Source organism: Aythya marila (genome assembly GCF_965140915.1).
Source record: "Aythya marila genome assembly, chromosome: 1".
Taxonomy (NCBI): Eukaryota; Metazoa; Chordata; class Aves; order Anseriformes; family Anatidae; genus Aythya; species Aythya marila.
This window is the reverse complement of record NC_139042.1, coordinates 88,171,404-88,196,610: the sequence shown is the minus strand read 5'-3', so window position 1 is coordinate 88,196,610 and position 25,207 is coordinate 88,171,404. Positions and strand designations below refer to the sequence as shown.

At 36.3% G+C, this 25,207-nt stretch overlaps 1 protein-coding gene across 1 annotated transcript in view; it reads left to right on the top strand.

The window, feature by feature from the left end:
• CFAP47 (cilia and flagella associated protein 47) overlaps positions 1 to 25,207 on the top strand; it is a gene marked incomplete at both ends in the record, with an annotated part of 301,646 nt that overhangs the window by 67,896 nt on the left and 208,543 nt on the right. Inside the window, 5 exon segments of the mRNA XM_082784753.1 lie at positions 1,598 to 1,793; positions 9,604 to 9,701; positions 10,023 to 10,139; positions 17,884 to 18,018; positions 18,503 to 18,615. Coding sequence (XP_082640879.1) covers positions 1,598 to 1,793; positions 9,604 to 9,701; positions 10,023 to 10,139; positions 17,884 to 18,018; positions 18,503 to 18,615 — 659 coding nt within the window.

The window sequence follows — 25,207 nt, the reverse complement described above, 5'->3', positions numbered from 1 at the left end:
TGCATATGTTCTCCTAAATGTAGTTGCCATTACTCTTTCTTGTTTCCATTCTTTTGATAGAATGTCAGGTTATTCTGAAGAAGGAACATTGCAATAAATTAACCTGCAAGGACGATGCCTTTTGAGAAATGCATGAAACCACGTTTATTTACTTGTTTTTTTGTTGTTGTTGCTTTCTTCAGATTTGTATCTGAGGATGATGATGTAAAAAGTTTGAGATTTCTTTTTTTCTTAAGATATTCCTATGCATCTCAATAAAGCATCAAGGTCAGAAATCAAAATAGTTCTAAAGAAATTAAGTTAGTTCAGCTATGTCTGCATGTAACTAGATTATGATGAGCTGAAATGCTTCAAGGTGATTCCATTTTCTTTTTATTGTAGTTCAACATGGATGCTACAATTTGGTCTCATGCACGTTAATAGTTAACTAGGTTTTATATATTACCATGTCATAAAATATCTTCTTCAGAAAAAGTTGAAAGCAATGGTGGGAGTCCTTTATGTTGTCTGTGAAGAAGGAAATCCAAATATAGATGTGGGAGCTGTTAAGTCACATGGCTGTAACTGTGTCATACTTAATGCAAGAGGGTTCCTCTCCATCTGCAGCAAATGGAGGGATGAAAAAGTTCTAACACCTTGCTTCAAGAAATTGATGCTTTCTCTAACATATCTTTTACAAGCTGCAGTAGTCAGAAACTAGTAGGAAGAGAAACAATTAAAATAATAATAATAAAAAGGGTGCAAGATTTTACAATTTTGAGTAAATGAAAGAAAACCATGGAGCTGATGCAGTGTAGTTAGCATTTATGCAAAACGGACAGGATTCTTGATGCTTTTAGTCACTGGTCAAAGGGTTCAGACCTGATTGATGAAGTTGGTTGGAACCAAAACAGTTGTATTCCTTCTCTTTCTGAAAACCAAGTTCTTTTTTCCTCCTTCAAATATCTTTTTCTACACCATTTCAGTTTGAAAAAAAAAAATCAAATTGAAAAAAAAAAAGTTATTGAGCATTGTATAGACTTTTTAATTTTAACTTTATATTTTTTATATTCTATATACGTCTATAAATATATATATAATTTCTTATATTTTTAATGTGGGATCATGGAAGACTTAATCAGTAACCTCTGAGTACAAAGAATTTTACTGTAGACACTGTAACATGGTTTATTTTTCAGGAGGAACAGTCAGTGTAATCTGCATCTAAAGGCACAACTGTGCCATGAAATAACTTAAAGATTTTTTGTTTTATAGATTGTACTGCAGATCATTTTAGTAGTTCAGTAATTAGAAGGTTTTTTTTTGTTTGTTTGTTTTTTAAATGTACACAGTGATACACGATCCAGTGATGTCATCCAGTTCATCAAAACTGGGGAAAAATATGGAAACAAAGTATTTGTATTTTTTTTAAGGAAGTAAAAGATTTCCCCCAAACCTCTGCAACTTTGTTCTTTGTAATACAGTTATGCTTATGTGTAATCTCTAAAATACTTACTAAACTAGAAAACTTTTTGATTGTGAAGTGTTACTTTTTAATATTCAACTTGAAATTGTTCTTTTTATAGTTTGTTTTTAAAAACATGGTTTCTAATTTCAGGTGTTTGTTCTTCCTCGTGTTTCTTTGCACAAGACCACTGATCCGTTCAATTTGGAAAATGTGCTGAACATGCCAAGAATAAAATCAGAACCTTTATCCAGTAACATATATTCTCCGTATGAACGAATCATCCTTACTTGGTTAAATAAACATTATGAGAAGAATCGAAAAATTGTGTGGAAAGATGGTCAAAAAGGTGATTTTTTTTTTTTTTTTCACTATACTCTCACTTCTATTATTCCTTTTGTAAATAATATGGTTCATAGAGATATCATGACAACTTGCCAGTGAAAGTTTTTTTTTTTTTTGGGGGGGGGAGGGGGGGAATGCCTACCCATGCATATTTCCATTTCTTGTGTTTCTGGGTTACATGATGAATGTCTTTTGACTAGCACTGTTCAGGATCTACCTCCTGTTGTTCTGTGTGTTCTTATCATTTCTAACTAGGCATAAAGGGTGACCTGTGCTGAATTTTCCCAGTTTCTCCTTTCCATTAATGACTGCAGGAAGGAGGTGCTAATCGTACTCACTTTCTCTTAATTTTCCTGCCTGCAGGCATATGCAGTTGTTAGTATTTGTGCTTCTAGTGGTGTGTTTGAAGGTTAGGCTTGTCAGAATTTTTAGAATAACTTTCATATTGACTTAGCTATAATGCCATTTAGGAATGTGATGCAGACCATTTTTTAACTCTTGCCCTACTTGCAAGGTCAGTTTGACTCCTCATGATGGCTTGAGTAAGATTAGACAAAATGAACTGTTCAGTTTAAGACTGACCTAACCAGTTCTGTTATTCACATCTGGTAAAACTGATCTGCCACTGTTCAACCAGTAGCAACTATTATTGTTATTTCCTGGTAAGATTTCTCCCTTCTGATTCTTGACCTTAACCTCATGCTATTTTTCATCATTAATTTGAATGGGTAGTTAAAACTAAGAAGAGGCAGTATGATGATGATCAATGAAGAACTCCAAAAAAACGGCTAATAAGCCACATATGGAAAAGATTGTCTAGTGTCATTGTGCCATGAGTAATTTCTGACCTGTGTGAATTATGGATAATCTATTTGCATATCATTTTCTGGAAGTCTCATTTGGGCATATTATCTAACTTGAATATATTTTGAATATTCCATCGCGTTTCTCGTTTTATCTATTTAGAAGAGAATTATACTGGATATTCTAAAATGTGTTGAATAATTCTTCTGGTAAGATGAAAGGTCAGTCTATACATTGTGCATCCAATAGAAACAGATTTTTACCTTTCAACTCATAGTTTGGTTCTGATTTTATGATTAACATAGGGAGCTTGCCTAGCTAAGGTAACATGCCCTGTAGTACGTAAGTACATGTATATTTGCAATGTAACATTTTCTTATTATCTGTGTCTAGTGTCAGCTTTAGTGAAGCTGTCTTAAAGTAGGGAGCACTCTTCTCCTTTTACTCCAAGTTGCTGTAGTGTGTAATCTGAGTTCCATGTGTGTGGATGACAATTTGCAGAAAGAATGGCTAGCTACCTGGCCAGTTTTATGGTTCACCATAAATGGTGTATGGATACATTCCTCAACCCCACTGTGTGTTGTCTTTATTGTAAACTTTAATAACACCTATATTTCCTTTGCACTACGTCCAGAGATGCCTAGACAGCTACTCTACCTACAGCTAAACAAGACTCTTTACAGTGTTTGTACATTGGTATTTATTCTTTCTTGGGTAAATAAGCTTTTGGATTATTTTTCTAGTAGTGCTTCTTCTATAGTGCATGCCAAATATGTAGATTTAGTATGGTATGGCTGTGGATTTAGTAATACAACTTCAGACGTTTTGTGAGGGGAAACCAAATTTCAGTCTATGAAGATTAATAAAGATCCAGTTAATACATTGTAAATATCAAATGGTGAATTTTATTGAGAATGGTATTTCACTTTTTTATTTTTTTATGATTAAATAAAGTGATGCAGGGGTTATAGTATTCATTCTGAAGCCAACATAGAAGCCAGGTATACTGTAATGAATTGTTATGATTTATTGCATTTTAAGTCACAGCAGTTTATAAGTGAAATAGTGTTCTGTAATTTAAAAAAAATGTGTTGAAAGTGACACATTGATTTAGTGGCTATTATTATCATTCAGTGACTTAAAAACTGCTTCTCTTTACACCTGAAAATTTTCTGTTGAAAAGCAACAAAATGGATACTGATATAAGGAAACACTATTTTTATGTGCTGCATAAAAAAAATGTCAATTTAAGAGATTATTTGGGAGAAGAATCAGTGGAAATAAAACATAACAGCATAGATAATGAAAGATGATGAGAAAATTTTAATAGGAACAGAAAGGTAAATGTTCATGCCTTGGGGTAAAAAGCCTTCTGTAACAGATGGGAATAAATGAGACAAATCAGCAGTGTATCTGTTTTCCTGTCATTGTCCCATGTGGTTTTTGTTGAACTTTTCTGCTTAGAATTATGAACTGACTGGTATTAAATTGATCTGTGTCTGAGATTTCAGGAGTTCTTAGAAGAATAACTATTAGCTTGCAAGAGCAAAGGTTGTTGGATCTTGCCTGAAGTAGACACTATAGTTTGCCTACCAGTCTGCACATGTATTATGTGCTGAAAGCAAATCAGTTATCAGTCCTAAATACATTTTAGATCTCATCTTTCTTATGCTCTGTATTGTATACCTCAGTAGAATCATTTTAAACCTTGCCCTAGTTATAATGTCAGCAATTACAGAAAAAGTTATTGCTACATATTTCTTGTGTAAATGTTTGTGTTATTCAGTACCAGAATTAAGCTATTGAGACAGGACTATAGGCATTATTATAACTATAGATTCGTTCTACCTCCAGAGATTTGCAGATCCCAGAATAGGAAGGTGTTATATAATATTAGAAACCATTATTACTGAAGTAATTTACTTTAAAAAGGACTTAGTCTGTTAGTTTAGAGGTCTAGCTCTATATCTGCAATAGAAAATGCTTAAGATACGGTGCAACCATATGACAATACTTTCTTCATCCACAATCTGATATTTCCTAACTTGATATTCAAGACTACTTGAAATGGAGGTGGTACTTCTGTGGCTGAAGGTTGCACTAGATTTTTATTCTGTGAATTTGTATCATTGTGTTTTAAACCTATGTGAACCTCTGACGTCATACTATTTTACTTGATACTGTAATTTGATACTTCTGTTCCCAACAAATTTGTGTATGCCACAGAGCCATTTAACAGCAATGTCTGGTTCCCACTGTCAATGTCATGCTTGCTTATATTGATCTATATCACATCACCACTCAATTATCACTTTTCCATTGTATTTCTGTATGATAACATTTATTTCTTACAAAGCACCGTTTCATACCCTTGGTCATTAAACGTCATCAGTTTTGATTCTTATGTTTAATAGATTTAATTGAAAGCCTTATAGTGTTAGCCTAACCCTATATATTTCTCCCATTTTTCAGTAATTCAGACCTTGCAAACAGAAGATTTATCATTTATGAAGACATCTGTTGTGCCTTCTTACAATATATCAGTTGATTTTGCAAAAATTTACCTTTTTTTTTTTATTGATTGTGAAAACTGTGGTACAGCTTTGCAAGAAACACAGTACTTTAAAGAGTTATTGCTATTCTTAAGTTTTTATAAAATAACTCTTAAAACAGTAGATTAAACCAAACCTGATCCTTTGAGAGTTTTAATGCTGGATGTAAGAATCTTTTGTTGTCTTTGGGTGGTCTTGTTATTCAGATAATACCAGTGCATCATACCTCTGTGTTACAACTGATCTGTTTCTTCCTTTTCTGTTGGAATTTTTCTTTTTTGGAAGATTAATGGTAGTTTTTCATCATCATTTTTTTTTCTCAGAATTAAGGTAACATGGTATGTGAGTGGGAAGAGTTGTTTAGGTTTTTATTGTGCAGTGGTTTTTGGGGAGGGCTAAACTATGGTCTTCTAGAAAGATGATCATGATTTTGGTTTGCCAACCATTTCATTTTTTTTTTATTTTTTTTTGGGGGGAGGGAGGAGGGAGGGAGGAGGGAGGGAAGGATGGGAACACTGGGGGAAGACATGACACTGCAGCAAAAGAATACCTTCATGTATCTAGTTAGACTAAGATTGGATGTAATTTCTTCTTCTTCTTTTTTTTTTTTTTTTTTTTCCCAGACAGCAGCTCAGAGTTCTCATTTTTTTTTTTTTTTCTCTTATCAGTGGGATGTGATAGTTATTTTAAAACAGTGAAATGTTTAACTTCATAAACATTGGGAACAATTGCTTCTTCAGGGAATATTGGGAACTGTCAATTCAATTAGCCATTTTCTGGAGTGTTTCTTTGAAAAAAAAAAAACACAACCATCTTTCTTCAAAGATAATACTTTGTTATTAAAAATATTGCTCATTAAAATGTTTCTCTCAAAAGAAATATTTTTATACAGTTAGTGAGGGACAGAACAATATGTTACGGGGAGCATAAAGGGTGACTTCAAGACACTGGAGAAATTGGGGAAAAGGGAACAGTGGAAAGTAAATTGGTTTTTGTGCTTTGCAATACAAAGCAGGTATGAATCAGTTTTAGTAAGTCAGTGAGATAAAGTAGTTATATCATACTGATGGATCAATTAATAAAAGCTAAACTTAAAAAAAAAATAATCACAAAACCAACAACAAAACAAAAAACAAACAAACAAAAACAAAACAAAACAAAAAAATAAAAATATCCCCTACCCAGTCTTCATAGCAGAGGTGCTCCATCTTTTTGATCATCCTTGTGGCTCTCCTCTGGACTCATTCCAATATGTACATATCCTTTTTATATTGGGGCTCCCAGAGCTAAGATTCTGTATATAGTGTTGTTGTTGTTGTTGTTGTTTGTGGTTTTGTTGTTGTTGTTGTTGCTTGTTTTTTTCTTTTGATGAAGTGTTTATACTGTTTCCTGAAAGCTTATACCTGAGGCTGAAATAGCATGAGATCCACAGCTGAAACAAAACTATCCTCATTGTAGATCACTTACAGGGGCTTGTTAAAGTGCATTTTAACTTTTATTTTTTTTAACTCTTTTAAACAGTATATATTTTTTTATTTTTTAAATGGAAGTTCATTCAAAATAGTATTTTGAATGTAAATGTATATTTATTCAGTTTTCTTTCTGTTCTTACTAATGAAACAACCACAATAAAATAAACTTATTTGAAACTTTCTTCAGAAAAGGAGAATTTTTAGGTAGTCACTTAATTTTTTTTTTTTTTTTTGGTATGTCCTAGAAGACTCTTGCTGTATTTTGGAGATGAGTGGAGAGTGATCATTTTTACTTTTAACCCAGTTCTTGGGTTAAAGAGATGAATTTTTATTAGAGATGAATTTTTAACCATGAAAGTGGGACAAAGTAACAGCTTAGGTCTTACCAGAAGAAAAGAGACTGCTTAAAAACAATGCAATTATAATTAGCGTATGAGATATCATATGTTATATGGTGATTAATTCATGGTAAGATTTCCATCTATCTTCTGATATGGTAAATGTTTTTTTGGGGAAGGAGAGGGTGGAAGAGGTAGGCCAGAGTTACATCTGTTTAGATCCAAGAGCTTACCATTGTGAGAGACATCTCGTTGAAAGTAACTGTCACAGTAATTGGTTTTAATTAGGTGGAAGGGGCCTTGAATACTGTAATGAGATGGAGCTGTGCAGCCATTGGATTTCAAACTCATTAACCTGTTGATCTTTACTTTCATTTGAAATTGTGTTTGAAGTCACTTTAGAGAATGAGTAGGAAACATTAAACAAGCATAAATACTGAAGAAGGCAAAAACTAAATTAATCAATGTCCCAGAGTAAACTCACGATGAATTTACATGCCCTATTTGGTAAGCTTGTGCAGCATGTGCTCCTATACTTTCTCACTTCAGCTATGTTCATGTGTTTGAATATCTGCAAATAGTTGACATGGAATGATAGACATTAAAGTTTTTCAGATGCTGAGGCATCTGTATTCTGTACATGAACAAACAAATTAAGAAAGATAAATTTTGCAGGGGATTGTCGTAACTTGAATAAGTGTTTTCGAAGTGTAATTTGTTACTAATAATCTAATTACTTTTCCACTGAATGTTTTGATACATTCATTTTTCCACTGAAATATTTTAGCAGTTAAAACATAGTATTTAGCACCCTGCTTGAAATTATTTTGCAGTAATAATGTCACAGCTCTAGTGCTTAGTTAGACCAAACATCATCTTAAATTCTCACATTAGAGAATGTGAACGTGAAACTAAAAAAAGAACCTTTTCAACTGACTGCTACAACAAGCGGGAAGTCATAAGTTTGCTTTTAAGTGTATAGTATTTTTCTTGATGGCACAGTATCCTTTTTTTTTTTTTTTTTTCCTAAATGTCAGTGATACTTTATGAAGTCTGAGGGTCTGTCTTAATTCTTAATAGGATCATAATGAACCAGCACCCCCTGCTGCAAAACACATGTACATCAACATTTTTCATCTAAGTATTCATGAACCATCCCTGAAAATTCTGTAAGAACTTCAGTCTTCCATGAAATAGGAAGTCACAGTTAGAAAAAAATCTATTGTGTGTTAGCTAGGTTATTTTATGAAAGCAAATACTTAAAAATTAGTCTTCTCTGGAACTCATTTTGGTTTGAGCTTATAATCTGATGTATTTACTTTGCATTAATATACAATTTTCTCTGAACACACTGATTTGCTCCATTGTTATTTTATTTCTTCTATTTTGTTTGTGGGTAGCTTCTCTTTTAAATTTAGTATGAAACATAATATTTGCAACACCTATAAACCAATTTTATAAACTTACAACTCATCCATTTGGTGTAAATGAGGAGTTCCACAACCAGATTTATACCTGTAGGTGACAATAGCTACTTATTTGCAAATTTGATTTAACCGTACTTCTGGAGGTTAAGCAAGCTGGTAGTGATATGTTGTAATCTGGCATTAGCAACATCACCTATAGCTTCATCACTGTTACTAATGGCAATTCTGCAACTGCATTTGATATCAAAAAAGTGAGTGAGTACAGGCAAGGGATTGTACTGGATGTAAAAGTTGAGTTCTTCAGAACAAACGCTATTTACCTGTTTTCATAGGTATGATCTTGTAGAATGAAGCTCATAGTAAGGACAGATTTGAAAGAAAGGTCTGAAATATGTATCTTGATAAAACATTTTATGCTCCTATTGTTTAAAATTAATTTTGTGTCAGGTACTGGAGTCTCCATATTCTTTTGCTAAGGAAGATGATGGACTATTCTTAACATCATTACATTACCATCATAGCTGTTTAGTTTTCGATTTTTTTAAATTTATTTTTTATGGTAGCACTTTTGAAAGAAAAAACATTTCTACATAAAATTTATATTAAAACGATATATTTATTTTTTTGAAATGTATGAAATTTTGGATCATTTAAAACTGAAACATAGAAGTAGTGATCTGTGCTGGAGGAGCTGAGCTTTGAGCTTTCATTTATATTGCATTTATTAAATAAGTGCCAAATAATTTAATATGACCTTGAAGAAAATTAATAACCTATTATTTCCTATATGCTTGAATGTTTCAACTGTAGAGTATTCGTGAATGTTTTTGTGAGTTTCAGTAGCTGCATGAACCTTATGCCTAGCCACATAATAATTTACATGCTTATGTACCTAAGTATGACAGCTAAATTTACAGCTATCTGTTGAGGTTAGGTTTAGCTTATCTACCGTCCCTCCAGTTGTGATGAATACTCTGACATTTGTATCATAATGTATGCATAATATTTACAATACTCTAGGTGAGATTTTTCATGTTTCCAGGAATGGCTCTGGAGGAGAATTATGCCTGGGAAATTCTAAATGTGAATGTGGCATGTTTCCTTTTTCTGTTCTTTCCTCTACTCAGTCGTTTCATAAAGTCTTTATATCTACCCAGAGTAAAATTAGGCATGTCAGGAGAGAGGGTCTAATTCACTCATCCTGTTCTGTTTTTAAATCAGGTGAAGTACCACCAATGAGATGGATAGTGAATTTTGACCGAGATCTTCTAGATGGTCTGGTACTGGCAGCACAGCTGGCAGCTTATTGTCCATACTTGGTAAGGACTTCTCTTAATATCATGCAAGTTTTATACACAGGGCAATGTTAATTAAGTGGATTTACTCAGGCTTTATTTTCCTTTGGAATTGTTGACTTGTATGGTTTTTAAAAACAAAATACCATTTAGTGAGTGCAGAGTGATTATTTTTCTCTTCTGATTTTCTGAAAAAGTGATTACTTTTTCTCTTCTCTGGTATATTCTTAAGAGAAAATTTTAGTTCAAAATTTAGATCTTATGGATTTTTCAAAGAATGAAAATGCAAACATACTAGTTTTGCTGAGTGGAATATGAAAAGTTTGATTTCTATATCTTCCCTAGATTGCTACTCACTTTGTAAGGATGTATACTAATGCAAAAACTCCTGCACAGTTTCTGCACAACTGTTTGATACTTGTGAATGCTATGCACGCTGTCAATCTGACTATAGACATAAAGGTAAATGATTTTATACCATCTTTACTCACATACTTTGTTTTATTTTTGATTTTTTTTAACTTTTATAATAGCAATATTGTATATCAAATTGAGATGAGATTTCAGTGAATCAGTTTTATTCCATGATGTGCTACTGTATGATGGAAATAAAAATACTGCTTCATATAAATACACTTAATAACAAGTAATTTCCATAATTTCTTGATTTGTAGAACTGTATAGATGAAACTAGGTGATTATAACAAGACTTATTAATTTCAGATTCTAGCATCGAAAGCACAAAATGAAAGACTGAGTAGAATTTATTATTAACATTCTAAGACAAATTAAAAATATATATAACAACAATCATCCTGCACTAAAACATAAAAAAGAGTGGTAAAAATATACATATATATAAATGTCTGGTGGCATTTAGGTGCCTCTATCTAAATCATGCACACTCATGAGTGTTCTGTCCCAGGTTTGTTCCACACGGAAGTCAGTACCCTTGGACTGCTGGTGTGAAAGCCATCAACCTCTGCAGTCCTTCACTGGGATTCCTCCTGTGACGTTGATGTTGTTTGTTACTTCTGCATTACTCTATAGTTGACCTAGGATCATTTTTATATGTTTGGTAGCACACCTCACAGCTCACTTCCATTAGTTTAAGCTCTGTTACCTCCAAATTTTCTGTATAGCTGATTCACTTCTCCTTTGCTCACTTATTGATTAAAGTCCTATCCTTATCAAAATTAGTAACAACCGTTTCAGTTAAATTTAATCATCATCTTAATTTGCAGAGTGGTTCAGCTTCCATCATGAGCAAAGTGAATGTCAGGGACTGTGATGGGCTGAGGTGGGTGTGGGGCATGTTGAGCTGGCTAGAAGGACAAGAAGATGACATAGTAGAATAGACATAGTATTTGTCTGTGTATGAAGAAGCTTTCCAAAGGAATGAATAGTATTAGGAATCAGAGACGGAGGTGTGGTGATATGAAGTGATATGAAAGGAAGCTCAATTACAACTTTTTTTTTTTTTTTTTCCCCATTCATAGAATTGTGGAATCATTAGGGTTGGAAAAGACCACCTGGTCCAGCCATCACCCTGCTACCAATGTCACCCAGTAAACCATGTCCCTAAGCACCAAGTCCAACCTTTCCTTAAATACTCTCAAAATTAAGTGTTTCTGCCTGGGACTGAACCAGGGACCTTTCGCGTGTGAGGCGAATGTGATAACCGCTACACTACAGAAACCTGCCTAAAATGTGATTTGCAGTGCAAAATTAACAATACTGTTTCCAGTTGTACTAGCTGTTTTTCTGCTACCACCTCCTGATATTTATATGTTATTATAAACGTCCTTGCTATTACAGGCCAAGAAAATCCATTTCATATACTTATAACTGACAGGAACCGTAAGAAAATAACATAGGTATAATCTTGAAAATAAAGGCGTTTTTTTGGTTCATTTTGTAATATGAAAAACAGCCAGTACAGCACATGAAGGCAGAGGCTGAATGGCTGATAAGTAAAAGGAGTTAACCATATTCAAGGTGGAAGCAGAACTCTAGGACATGCAGTTTTAGTGCACTTAGTGTGTTTTAAGACTACAATGTAGTAATATTAGTAGTTCACCATATTTTTAAGGTATTGATGTTTTTGTAGATGGGAAAGTTAATCTCTATATATATTAAGAATTTAAACAAAACTATATAATCAGTCAACAATAGAAAAAGGAACAGATCTCAGATCTTCAACATCTGCATTTAATTGTAGATTAAGGTGTGGTCTAAAACCAAAATATTCTGGAAAGTAAAACAATAGAGAATGTAAGGAATACTTCTTACATAGGCTTGCTGGAATTCATACATACTTTTCCAAGAATACTGTAGAAATTTCTTAAACTTGTTCTTCAGCAGTAAAAGCAGCAAAATACACACATGCATCCACTTGCTGACGTGTCCTAGTTTGGGATTTTTCTCTGATAGTCCTGTTTCTTAAATTTAGCAAGTTAAAATGTTCCAACAGTATTGGCAAAGTTCTTGACTATCAGGCAGTCGTTACTTCTGAACTTTCAGCACAGTTTTGCATTAATTAATGCAAAGATGGTGGTGACAGTGCAAGCTGTGACATATATCAGGTCTAGAACAGATGGCATTTTCAATCACTTTAAAATCTAAGATTCTGTAGTAATAAATTTAACTGTCTGGAAGACTTCAGCTGCAAGCTTAAATGATACATACCTCTAATGGGGTTCAAGGTTTTTAAATCCTCTTAAGGATTAAGATATAGGTTTAAGATATAGTACTTTTGTCAAGCAATTCTTTGTTTCCACTTTCTGATCATGACTGACAGTTCAATCTTGGAGTATTAATGGTGCCTTTCTATGTATTTTTTTCTTTCTGTTTGCTATTTTAAGTTCTAAAGCACTTCGATTTGAAGAACCTCCAATTGAAAGTAAGATAGGATGGTGGATAATAGTGATTTGCTGGAAATGTACGTAACAAGGATAGATTAGGAGAGAGGATGCTGTGATAGGGGTTAGCCAGCAGAGGATCCTAATTTGCCTTTGACATAAAACTGAGGCCAACAAACATTTGGGACCAAGTGAAATGGAGTATATTTTCAAACAAGTATAGAACATGTTGTGAGTAAAGTCAGAGTGTTAAGAAGCTGAAAATGAATGTGCCTATTCTGCTGAAACAGAGAGGAATTCAGTATAGCTGTGGTGTAGAACACAGTGCAACTGGGCAATAGCATGACCAAATGAGGAAGAAAAGGGGGCACAGATGATAACCATAAGATTTGAGTGTGAAATGAAGGAGAGAAGGAAAATGGTGTCAGCAGCCAATGGAGGAAAGGAATTTAAAATTTCTGGAAAATCTTTGAATTTTTCCTTCAGTTAGTCTACCGGTACACCTAGAAAGAAAACTTCCTGGCTGACACTTAATGCTACACTCGTATTTCTATTGTCTTCATTTTGCTATACTTTAGTAAGAAGCCATTAGTTTGACAAATGTGACAACTTCTTGACAAGACTAACTTTAAGGAAAAGCACTTCTTTCATAATTCTTAGTTACGTGATTAAAATTTTTATGATACTGCAAAGACACAGATAGAACCCTCTATCTATCTGCCAATCTGTAACACAAATGCAATTATCTTGGTTTGCCTGAGATAGGAATCTAACGTCGATGTGCTGTCTTACATACAGAAAATAGAAAAGAGCTTAAAAATCACTTTTATTTGTTATTGTAGCAATTGCGTTCTCATATATATCTTTATTAGACTGTATCTTACATAGCACCTCAACTAGGCTCTTCTTGAAAAACACTTGAAGAGAGTTTTAAAAAACTGAATCTTCCTAAGCATCCACATAAAAGTATATAAAACAAGCATATTCTTTGATCTGTAAGCCTAAAAAATCAGAGCAATAGATAAAGAGCATTTGGCTGGAACTCAGCTTTATTGATAACATGGATAATATAGTTGATAATATGGACTCTCCTACAACCTTCAACATGACAAAGCAGAAGACTACTTGAAATTTACCTAGTGAGGTGCTATACAAGGTGAATTTAATATGTATATAGGTTAAAATATGGTAAGGTTTTGTCATTTCTAATGTATCTTGTCAATTTTCTCCTTCCTATTGTATTGTGTACCAATCAAAACAAAAGTTTGTGTGCTGTAGTACAAAGCACATAGAGCACATTCTTGCACATTTAATTTGCAGGATTACAGACATTTCTTTTAATTAGTGCTGAACTGTACTCAGTAGTAAGTCTATGAAGTTGTCTTCATTTAAGTCATCTTTCCTTAAATAATATTTATCCTGTAGGAAAGGGCCACATTCCTCCTCTGCTTTTAGTCCATTAGCCAAGACTCATAATCTTTTCCACTACTCAGATTCTCCCCCCCCCCCCCCCCCTTTTTTCTTTTCTTTCCCTCCTACCCTTCCATGTAATGCTTTAGGGTATGGGGACAGAGAGGTTCCTCTTCCTAAAGCAGACATTAGGAGTCCATCTGTTCAAGGAGCTCCTTCTGGTTTCCTTGCAGCCTTGCTAAAACATGATTTGCTTAATCGTGTTTTTGCTTAAATGACAGTCTTAGAGTCATCAAATGACGCAGGTTCAATGTTATTTAGACTTAATCACTCTCAAGGCCCTGAGGACACCCTGACTACTACTCAGCAGCCCCATAGGGCTCCCGCACCTGCACAGGCCCAGGACCCCACATCAGCCTCAGGGCTGCCTGCCCATGCCCCACTCTGCCATGGGCTCACCCACAGTATGATGTTCCAGCTGGTGCTTGGTTCAGCTGTGACAGTGTTCTCTTAAGATGCTTTTACAATTTTTACACAGATTCAGAGAGAGACTCTATATATGCTTGGAAGAGAAGTCACAGAATCATAGAATATCCTGAATTGGATGTTCATGAGCGCCCACAATCCTCATCCAGTCGACCATCTGGGTCCACACAAGACCACTGAAATACCAGACCATGAGTCTTGAGGGCACTTTCAAAATGTTTCTTGAACTCTGGGAGGTTCAGTGCTGTGACCACTGCCCAATGGAGCCTGTCCCAGTGCCTGACCCCCCTCTGGGTGCAGAGCCTTTCCCTAACCCCCATCCTGACCCTCCCCTGTCCCAGCTCCATGCCGTGCCCTCGGGTCCTGTCGCTGTCCCCAGAGAGCAGAGCTCAGCGCCTGCCCCTCCACTCCCCTCGTGAGGGAGCTGCAGGCTGCCATGAGGCCTCCCCTCAGCCTGCTCTGCTCGGGGCTGAACAAACCCAGGGACCTCAGCTGCTCCTCATACATCTTGTCCTCCAGACACTTCACAATCTTTGCTGCCCTCCTTTGGACACTCTAATAGCTTTACATCTTTTTTATACTGTGGTGTCCAAATCCACTGAGGATTTCTAGGTGGATAGAAGTCATGTGGTTCAGGAAGACTTGTGTTGAAAATAGCCTGTAACTGGGAAAATATTCAAGTGTACTTAACCCTCTAATGATTTTCATTTAGACATCAGCTTGTAGCTACATGTGGAAAAGGATATCTAATTGGTATTCTTTTGGCCCATAGTCTGAGCCAATAGTCTGCTGTTAGGTTCTTATTTTGTATAAAGGTTTTTCTTTGTTGAATGTTTGCTTTAAGCAACTGAGTTTTTTTACATTGTGTTTGAAGAAGGTGCCTCTGCTACAGTTGTAAATTTTTGCCCTTTATACCCTTTCACTTCACAGAATCATTATGTCAAAATGCAGCTTTTGCTAGCTGAAGTAAAGCTTTGACAATTGTGGGTCCATCAGTCATTAGGTAGAAGCAGTTAGGGAGTGGAGCTGTTGTGCTTGGATTGATGGATCCTTTTGCTTTCTTAGTGCTGCTGTCTTAGGAGTTACATCTCAGTCGCCGTTTTATAGTCCTATGTTTTAGGCAATAAATTTCAGCTAATGTTGCATTTTAATAATGTCAAAAGAAGAAGAAAAATCAATAAGCAGTATGTGCTCTAATGTAAAACTTTCAATAAGTTGGAAAAAAAAATATAACTCAGACAGTTATAGTGATAGTATAAATATCTGTACATCTCTTTTGCTGTCTTAAAGACATGCATAAGAGGCAAAAAAGGTGCTCATAAAAGTAATGTGGAGGCTGAAAATGTGGTCCTGTGAAAAGGACCTCCTAGTTTAGAGAATAAATATTAATATATAGCAATATTTATTATTCTCAAAGAGCCCTGGAAATTTTAATAGTTTGACGGTAAGTTTTAAGATTTCCTGAAAAAGTGGGAAAAGAAAATTAAATTTATACAATGTTATCCTCCTAGATTGCTATTTAGAGTAGTTGTAAGATCTTAAAAAGTTACAGTGGGAATAACATTCACCCATGAACCCATGTGTTTTCTAGAGTGATTCTTTTTTTTTTTTTTAATAAAAAAAAAAACGAAGTGTTTAAATATTTTGCAGAGGTGGTGGTGCCAAAAACTGGACTCTTTATTCAATATTATTCACTTTAATTAATGGCACATTTTATTAGATGGACTGTATTTATTTATTTTTGATTTGTTGTTAATCCTCACTATACTACCACAGCTGCTGTCACCTGGCAGATTTCAGTTACAGTTGCACTTCTCTAGTGAGAGATCTCACAGTACAGTTTCCTATAGCAAGTCTATAGCAAGTCTTTGTTCTCTACCTATCTGCTTGCTGATTTTCAAGTCATGTTACAAGGTGTTCTTCATAAAGCTCTGCTTAAGGGAAGTAGGTGCACATAGTACACACATCTTTTTCAAAGTATTGCTATATTAAAAGAGTCTCAGTTATGGGGATCCAAACAAAGTGTCTTAAATGGAAAAACAAAACAAAACAAAAACACTTTTTAATAGGATAACCTTCTAATGCAGTGTTTTGCTGCTTAGATCTACTTCCAGGTGTGTATATTTTTCTGTAGGACTTGACATTTGATTTAGGGCGAAGTTAACTGTAATTGTAAAAATGGAGTGTATTATGGACAACTTTATTATAATAACATTATTTTACAAGATACTATGCATGAAATTTTAAAATACTTAATTAGCCTGATTTAGTAGCTTGTTGTTTAAATCTGTGGCTGATCTTTCCTGCCTGTATTTATCTGGGAAGCCACTCCCATCTTCATTATTTGATTAGACTTCTAATCCTTCATCGATGATCTGGACGAGGGCATCGAGTGCACCCTCAGTAAGTTCGCAGATGACACCAAGTTAGGTGCGTGTGTCGATCTGCTTGAGGGTAGGAAAGCTCTGCAGGAGGATCTGGATAGGCTGGACCGATGGGCTGAGGTCAACTGCATGAAGTTTAACAAGGCCAAGTGCCGGGTCCTGCACCTGGGGCGCAATAACCCCAAGCAGAGCTACAGGCTGGGAGAGGAATGGTTGGAGAGCTGCCAGGCAGAGAAGGACCTGGGAGTGATGGTGGACAGTCGGCTGAATATGAGCCAGCAGTGTGCTCAGGTGGCCAAGAAGGCCAACGGCATCCTGGCTTGTATCAGGAACAGCGTAACCAGCAGGGCTAGGGAGGTGATCGTCCCCCTGTACTCAGCTCTGGTGAGGCCGCACCTCCAGTACTGTGTTCAGTTTTGGGCCCCTCGCTACAAGAAGGACATCGAGGTGCTTGAGCGGGTGCAGAGAAGGGCGACGAAGCTGGTGAGGGGCCTGGAGAACAAGTCCTACGAGGAGCGGCTGAGGGAGCTGGGCTTGTTCAGCCTGGAGAAGAGGAGGCTCAGGGGCGACCTTATCGCTCTTTTTAGGTACCTCAAGGGAGGCTGTAGCGAGGTGGGGGTTGGCCTGTTCTCCCACGTGCCTGGTGACAGGACGAGGGGGAATGGGTTTAAGTTGAGCCAGGGGAGTTTTAGGCTAGATGTTAGGAAGAACTTCTTCACTGAAAGGGTTGTGAGGCATTGGAACAGGCTGCCCAGGGAAGTGGTGGAGTCACCATCCTTGGAAGTCTTCAAAAGACGTTTAGATGTAGAGCTTAGGGATATGGTTTAGTGGAGGGCTGTTAGCGTTAGGTTGGAGGTTGGACTCGATGACCTTGAGGTCTCTTCCAACCTAGAAAATTCTGTGATTCTGTGATTCTGTGATTCTGTAATCAAGTTCACACGCCTGGTGGAAGAGTTTATACTTCTCTTTCCAGTGATTTACTAGAATCTCTGAAGACTAAAGCTTTGACCTGTTTTGCAGTTGCTGAATATTTAGTTATTATTTCTTTTTGGTTTTCAATACTAGGCCACTGACATCTGTGATCCAAACCCAGTCATGATGCTTATTCTATGTGTCTACCTATATGAAAGCCTCCCTCACTACTTACCTAAGGAGACTATAGAATTTACAGGTGCTCTCCATGCGACTGTTGTTAAACAGGTACTGATACCATTGAATTTAGATCTGTAAAAGAACAATGTTAAAACATGCTGCATGTATATATTATTATTATATTATGTATATACTGCAACAAAGAATGAGTGTCATGTCATTTGACTACTAAATGTAGAAGAGGGAAGAATATTTTTCTCTTCAGGATTGGGATGCTGATTTCTGTTTTCCCCCTGTGCTTATGAGCACAGAAAAATCTATGAATTTAACTGGTTTGTGGGATAAAGGTAGAGAGGAATAAGAGATTAATAGCTGGCATAGGCATTACATTACAAAAGAAGTACTCAGAAAAACAGGTCAGACAGTCTGTGGGACATCTGTGCTTCTTAGGGAGAAAAATGATTTGCATTGTTATTTGAAATACTTTCTTATTTTGTGGTATCCTTCATTTGCATTTTGGAACCTAGCTGAAGAACTTTTATGTGCTTTAAAAATGAATAAAATTTGGCTATTTTTTTTGTTGTTGTGATAGGTGCGTCTGAAAAACCCTAGCATTAAAACTTTGGTGTATAACGCTATTCTTGTGGGAAGAGATGCTGATGACTTCTCACTACCTAAAGGAAACACTATCGTCATTTCTTCCAAGTAAGTAATGATTTTAGTGTTATGAATCACAGAGCTATATGAATTACAGAATGGCTGAGGCTGGGACAGATGTCTAGTCCAACACCCCTACTCAAGCAGAGGCACCTAGAGCAGATTGCCCAGATGACTTTTGAGTCTCTTCAAGGCGGGAGACTCCATAACCTCTCTGGGCAACCTGTGCCAGTATGCCATCTCCTGCACTGTGCTTCCTGGTGTTTGGATGAAACCTCATGTGTTCCAGTTTGTGCCCATTGTTTCTTGTCCTGTCACCGGGCACCATGGAAAAGAGCCTGGCTCTGTCTCTGTCTTCTTTGCACCCTCATTTCCATTTTTTATATACTTTGAAAAGATCCCCCTGAGCCTTCTTTTCTCTTGGCTAAACAGTCTGAGCTCTCTGAATTTACTTATAGGAGAGCTTCTCCCATCCCTTCGTCATATTTGTGGCCCTCCACTGGACTCTTTCCAGTATGTTGATGTCTGTCTTTTAGTTGAGGGCTCAGAACTGTACCCAGCACTCCATGTCCAGCCTCACCAATGCTGAGTAGCAGAGAAGGATTACCTCGCAACCTGCTGGCTATACTTTACCTAGTGAAACCAAGAATACCGTTAGCCTTCTTAGTGGCAAGTGCATTGACTCATATTCAATTTGGCATCCAGCAGGAGCCCCAGGGCATTTTCTGCAAAGCTGCTTTCCAGCTGGGTAGCTCCCAGCATATACTGTTGCCTGGGGCTATTCCTCCTTAAGCGTAGGACTTTTTACTTCTCCTTTCTGAACTTCATGAGGTTCCTGTCAGACCATTTCTCCAGCCTGTTGTGGTCTCTCTGAATGGTAGCATGACCCTTCGGTATATCAGTCACTCCTCCCAGTTTTGTGTCATCTGCAAATTTGTTGAGGGTACATTTTACCTCATCATCCAGATCATTAATGAAGACTTTGAACAGTATGGGACCCAATATCGACTTCCAGGGCACCCTGCTAGTTACTGTGCTCCACATAAGTCTAGCAGTATGGAAATGGAGCAAGTCTTTGGAGATGCAACTAATTTAACTGTAGTGGAACACTAGGAATGTGTTCAATTAAAAATTGGGCTGCTTGGATCTGTTGTTCTTATTTTTTTCCCAACTAAAATTGAAGCATCTCCTCTGAGTGTGACTCATGTTTTTCACATTAGTGAATTATGGCAGTATGAACAGGTAAAAAATTCTTCCGTGTAAGATTTTGATTTTTGTTTTCTATTCTTAATTGAAACATGACAGGAAATTTAAGAGATCATGACACAGATTTGACAGTAGTGTTAGACTACTACTTTTTACCCACATCATCCCTCTGTTGCAGCTGCAATGTCATTATTTCTGTCTTAAGTTTCTGAAATACTTTGTTGTTTAAGGATTTCAGAGAGACTTAAATTTGGGAAAACTTTAGTTTGTTAATATTTTTGCTAGCAAAAATACGCATAATATGTGCCTGTCTTTTGCATTTTGTTTATGCAACACATTTTGCTCTTTCTATGAAACATGGCTTAAGATTAGATGCAGAAATATCACAAATTGTTGTTTATGTATTGAAGGTAAATTGAAGGATGTAGCAGTGACTCTGGCAGCCAGTTAAGAGTTTTTAAGTTTAGACTGCAAGTTTATATCATATACTTCTTTGAAGATGAAATGGATTAGAGATTCTAAAATGGAAAACAAAGGTCAGCATTTGAATGAAAGTAAGCCATGAAGAAGAAAACCATTTTAAACATACTGTCAAATTCAAGACTTAACATAAATACAGTGCTTTTTAAGGTTGACCAACATTTCAATATAAAATAGTGTGACTATCATAAATATATGCAAACGGAAAAATAAGTAATGCTATGTTATCAGTGAGCTGTGAGGCTTATTTACTTTGGTTTTCTTTGCAATTTCTTCAAATAAGAATTAACATAAGAATGTAATCTTAGAAAATATCATGTGTTTCCTGAAAGGTCAATATTGTAGCTGTTTTTCACTTCACCTTTAAAAAGTAGAAGGAAAAAAAAAAAAAAGACAAGTAAGAAGTAAATATGTACAACCTCATGAATGAGCTGCTTGGCACTATATATAGCTACAGACATTTGGAAAAAAAAAAAAAAAAAAAAAGCTTGGCAATTTGAAAAAATGCAAAGCAAAAACATAGCTTTTGGAAATGGCAGTCATCCATTGACTACCACTGCAGTGTTTACCGTAATATAATCTTGTGTGTAGTCTTGGCCCCCAAATGAAAAATTGTTTTTTTAATTAATAACTTTATTAAAAACATGATGGAATTGTTTGAGAAGTCTAAGCGTTGTTAGGTTTGGTGGGAGTCTTGCAGTTGCTTTATGTTAGACCATAATAAGATATGTGGTTTGGGAAGTAATAGAAATGTGAATAATAAACATACACCTCTATTTTATTATGTGTAGACTTACTGTTTTAAGTGCTGATTTATTAGGAATAAGTGTTCTTGACTAATCCTGTTTGTCCTGCTGGGTGAGCACACTTGGCATAGAAGATTCTGTAGATGAATGCCAAGTCTGAAGGAACTCTCTAGGAGAGATTAACTGTAGGAAAACTGATAAACTAACAGATCAGGAGGAAAAAAAAAAAAAAAAAAAAAAAAAAAAAGTGGAAAGGTGAAGGGTGACAAAGAAGAGAAAGAAGAGTTACCTAAATCAATTAGGAAGCAGTGATGTGGCATTAGATAGAGATGCCATGTATTTTAAACCAATAGTGATAAAGTGGTGGAAATATGTAATATGTGTCTGTCTGTATTACCAGAGAGGCATGACAATGTATGCTGCAGTCCACTACTAGCTGGAGAAACTTGTCAATGGCTGTCATGGGGTAACCATGGACAACTGCCAGACACCCACCCTGCTACTCCCCCTCCTTAAGAGAAGAGGGGAAGAAAATTACAAAGTTTGTGGGTTGAGATAAAGACAGACAGATTGCTTGAGAGTTGTGACCAAAGTCAAAACAAAAACTGATAAACAAAGATAAAAGTTATAAAAACACCTTATCTCCTTTCCACCCCCTTCTCCCACACCTAACTTCACTCCATCCCCCAACTCCTTTACATTCTCCCACCACCACTCCTGAGTGGCACAGGGGAGACAGGGAGTGGGTGGTTTCAGTCTCCTCCTAACAGTTCCTCTCTCCAGCTCCTTCATCTTCACATTTTCCTCTGCTCTAAGGAGTCTGCAGTCCTGCAGAAAAATAAATAAATAAATAAATTACTCCAGCATGAGTTCTCCATGGGCAAATGTTCTCAGGATATCCAACTACTCCAGCATGGGGTGCTCCATCAGCTGCAATGTGGAATCTGCTCCATTGTGGTCCTCTCCATGTTCTGTAGTGCTGCCCTGGCACCTGGAGTATCTCTTCTCCTCTTCCTTCTCTGGCCTTCATGTTCCCTCTACTGTGTCTCAGCCTTTTTTCCCTTGCACCTCAGCCTTTCAGATGATTTTCCCATTTCTTATATATGTTTTCATGCTGGCTCCATAATGAGCTAGCTGGAACTGTCTGTCTGACACAGGGCAGCTCCTGGTCTCTTCTCAGAGAGGCTACTTTTGCATCTTGCTGCTACCAAAGCCTTGACACCCAATATCTGCCAAGAATGAATATTTTAAGTCAAATGGCCAAAGTGAAATTGACTTAAATCCTAAGCATCTGGACATTGGTAAAATCTTCCAAAGACCATACTGTTGTTTTCCTCTGGCTTTTGAGGTGTGTCAGAACATTATCAGTGTAGCCGACTATCAGATCTTGCATATAACATAATTAATCTTTGATTAGCGGTTTTCATTCTCTAGGGCAATCCGCTATGCCATATAGATTTGCAGTTTACAACAGCAATAGTGTGAAGGTCTCTGAGCTCTATTGGGTGGTGCAGACAAACCTGTAAGCTACTCATTCTGGGTACCGTAGCAAGAGAAGTAATGAAGATGACTTGATCAGTATTTAAAACTACCTTCCAGGGAAAGGGACCTGCTTAACTGCAAAGAAAATAGAACAAAACTTTTTATAAAAACAGCACCTTAAACCTGGAGCTGTACAAACTCAACCTGGAAGTAGTGAAAGTGATTAGCTACTGAAGGGAAGAAAAGAAACTCTTACAGAAACTCTGTACTTACCAGATACAGTTGAGGGGTGATGGTTGCACATAATGGCCTGCAACTACTACAGACTGTATTATCTAGTTGTTTATGTTGGCCTTAAACTTTGCCAATTTGACAACTACAAATAGCTTTATTTTTTATCTTTATACATAGAATTATAACCAATAAAAGAGAGAGAGTTTGGTTGCTTGAAAGATGGTTTTTGAAAGATGATTGTCCTGGTTTGGGCTGGGATAGAGTTAATTTTCATCCTAGTAGCTGGTATGATGCTTTGTTTTGGATTCAGGATAAGAATAATGCTGATTATACACTGGTATTTTAGTTGTTGCAGAGCAGTGCTTACACTATGTCAAGGCCTTTTCTGCTTCTTGTACTTCCCTGCCAGTGAGGAGGCTGGGGATGCCCAAGAAGCTGGGAGGACAGGACAGCTGACCCACACTGGCCAAAGGGATATCCCATACGGCATCGTGCCAACAGTAAAAACGGGGGGAGCTGACCCAGGGGGCTGCCATTGCTCAGGAACTTGCTCATTCTATAGATCTATAGTCATCTAAGATCTATAGTCATCCTTGCTGCAATTAGGTGAGCCTTTTTCAATTTTGCTAGATACATTTTTGAGGTAAAGAGGTTCAAACAGGAAAGGCTTGAGCCCTTTAGATTTGTCCTTTGGATGGGATTTGGTGGCCTAATGATATTCTCTTTGTTATTTTCTGTTTCTTTTCTAATTATTCCTAACACTTCATTTACTTCCTTGGATGTTTCCCAGCACTGTGCTGGTGTTGTCATGAAACTATCTTTCACAAATCCAAGTTCTCGCTGGTGAGTTATAATGGCTTGGACAACATTGCTTTATGGCAGCACAGGGTTGTTTTCCCTGTTCACATCTCTTTACATCTCTGTATGCTGAATTTCCCTGTAAATTTGTTGTCTTATCTCATAAGGTCTTCAATCTCTACGCTATTGATCTTTGTCTTTACAACCTGAAGCAACTTAGAACAACAGTAAACTTTCTTACTTTCCAGTTGTCACAAATGCTCAAGGACTCCATTAATGACCTGTCTACATAGCAAGAAGTATTAGTTCCTAAATTCTGTTTCTTTCCCTCCTTTTACTTCTTTCCTGAGTCATATATACAGTCTCCATCATTCATGTCTGGTTATTTTCCTTGTAAGTCTAAAGAAAGGGACTTTGTTAGAAATAGAACTTAATCGTCCTTATTCATGTTCTTGTTGAAATTCTTTGATGAACTTCCATAGGCTTATAAGGGAGGACTACATTTTGCAGATATTGACTCCTGCCAGGTAGATCTCATTTTTGCAGGTATTGTTTATGTTCTTTTATTCTTCAGAATTCTTTGCACTATAATGTATGTTATAGACTTGAGGCTTAAAGTTCTTAGATTCTCCCAATCTGCCTGAAAATATTTTTCAGATATTGGTGCTGTATTTGTATCCAGTTCTCAGGTTCCAAGGTAGTTTTAAGTGTTTATTTATTTATTTATTTATTTCCCTCTGGGTCTATCATATGAATGAATTAAAGAACATCCTGGAAGGTTTCCTTGACAGTAGTTGCGATCAAGGAACAAATCCTGTCACTACTTCCATGGAATCATAGAGTGGTTCAGAAAGTACAGTAAAGAACATCTAGTTCCACCGCCCTTGCCATGGGCAGGGTCACTTTCTACTAGACCAGGTTGCTCAAAGCCTCATCCAACCTGGCCATCAAAATGTAGAACTTTTGCCATCACTGTGATCATTCAATTTACTTGTATGGATATGTGCATTGAGTTCACTTAAAAAAGCAGCTACTGTTACCATGGTTGTGAACCAAATGTAAATTACCTTGATGCCACCGAAAATGTGGCATGCTGATTGCTATTACAAGTCCTCTGCTTCACAACTTCACTGTGAATATGAATGCACATACAGTATGTAACAAGCATATTTCACATACCACCAGTAGTTGTGTGCATCAGCTTTAGAATTTCAAGTTGGCAGAAGACCAGTAAATCACACAGAATTTTCCTCTGCCCTCTATTTTAATTATTACTTTTTCTCCAGGTTTCACAGTTCCTGTTAATCATTTAATAGTGAAGGCTGATGTGGCCTGGGCAGAAGCTTCCTTTCAGTATTTTCTATCTCTTCCAGAAAGACAACAAACAAATCTATAGATTACAATTATAACACTTTCCTATATATTTTTTTGGTATTAATTTCTTTGAAGAATTATTTGAATAATCCCAGTTTGTGTAAATTACAAAATTTCAAGATATTCCTATTGTTTATTGGCTTTGTACCATCTCTTTCGTATGGTTTGTTAGGAGATACATTTTAAAATTTCTTGAACTATATAGATTGGCATTACAATTAAAGTATAAAACAGCAGAGTTTTAGGTATGTGTTTTGTGATATTCTACTAGAAATTAAAAAAAATCTGGCCATTTTTCTATTTGGGGAAAGCTCTCTATG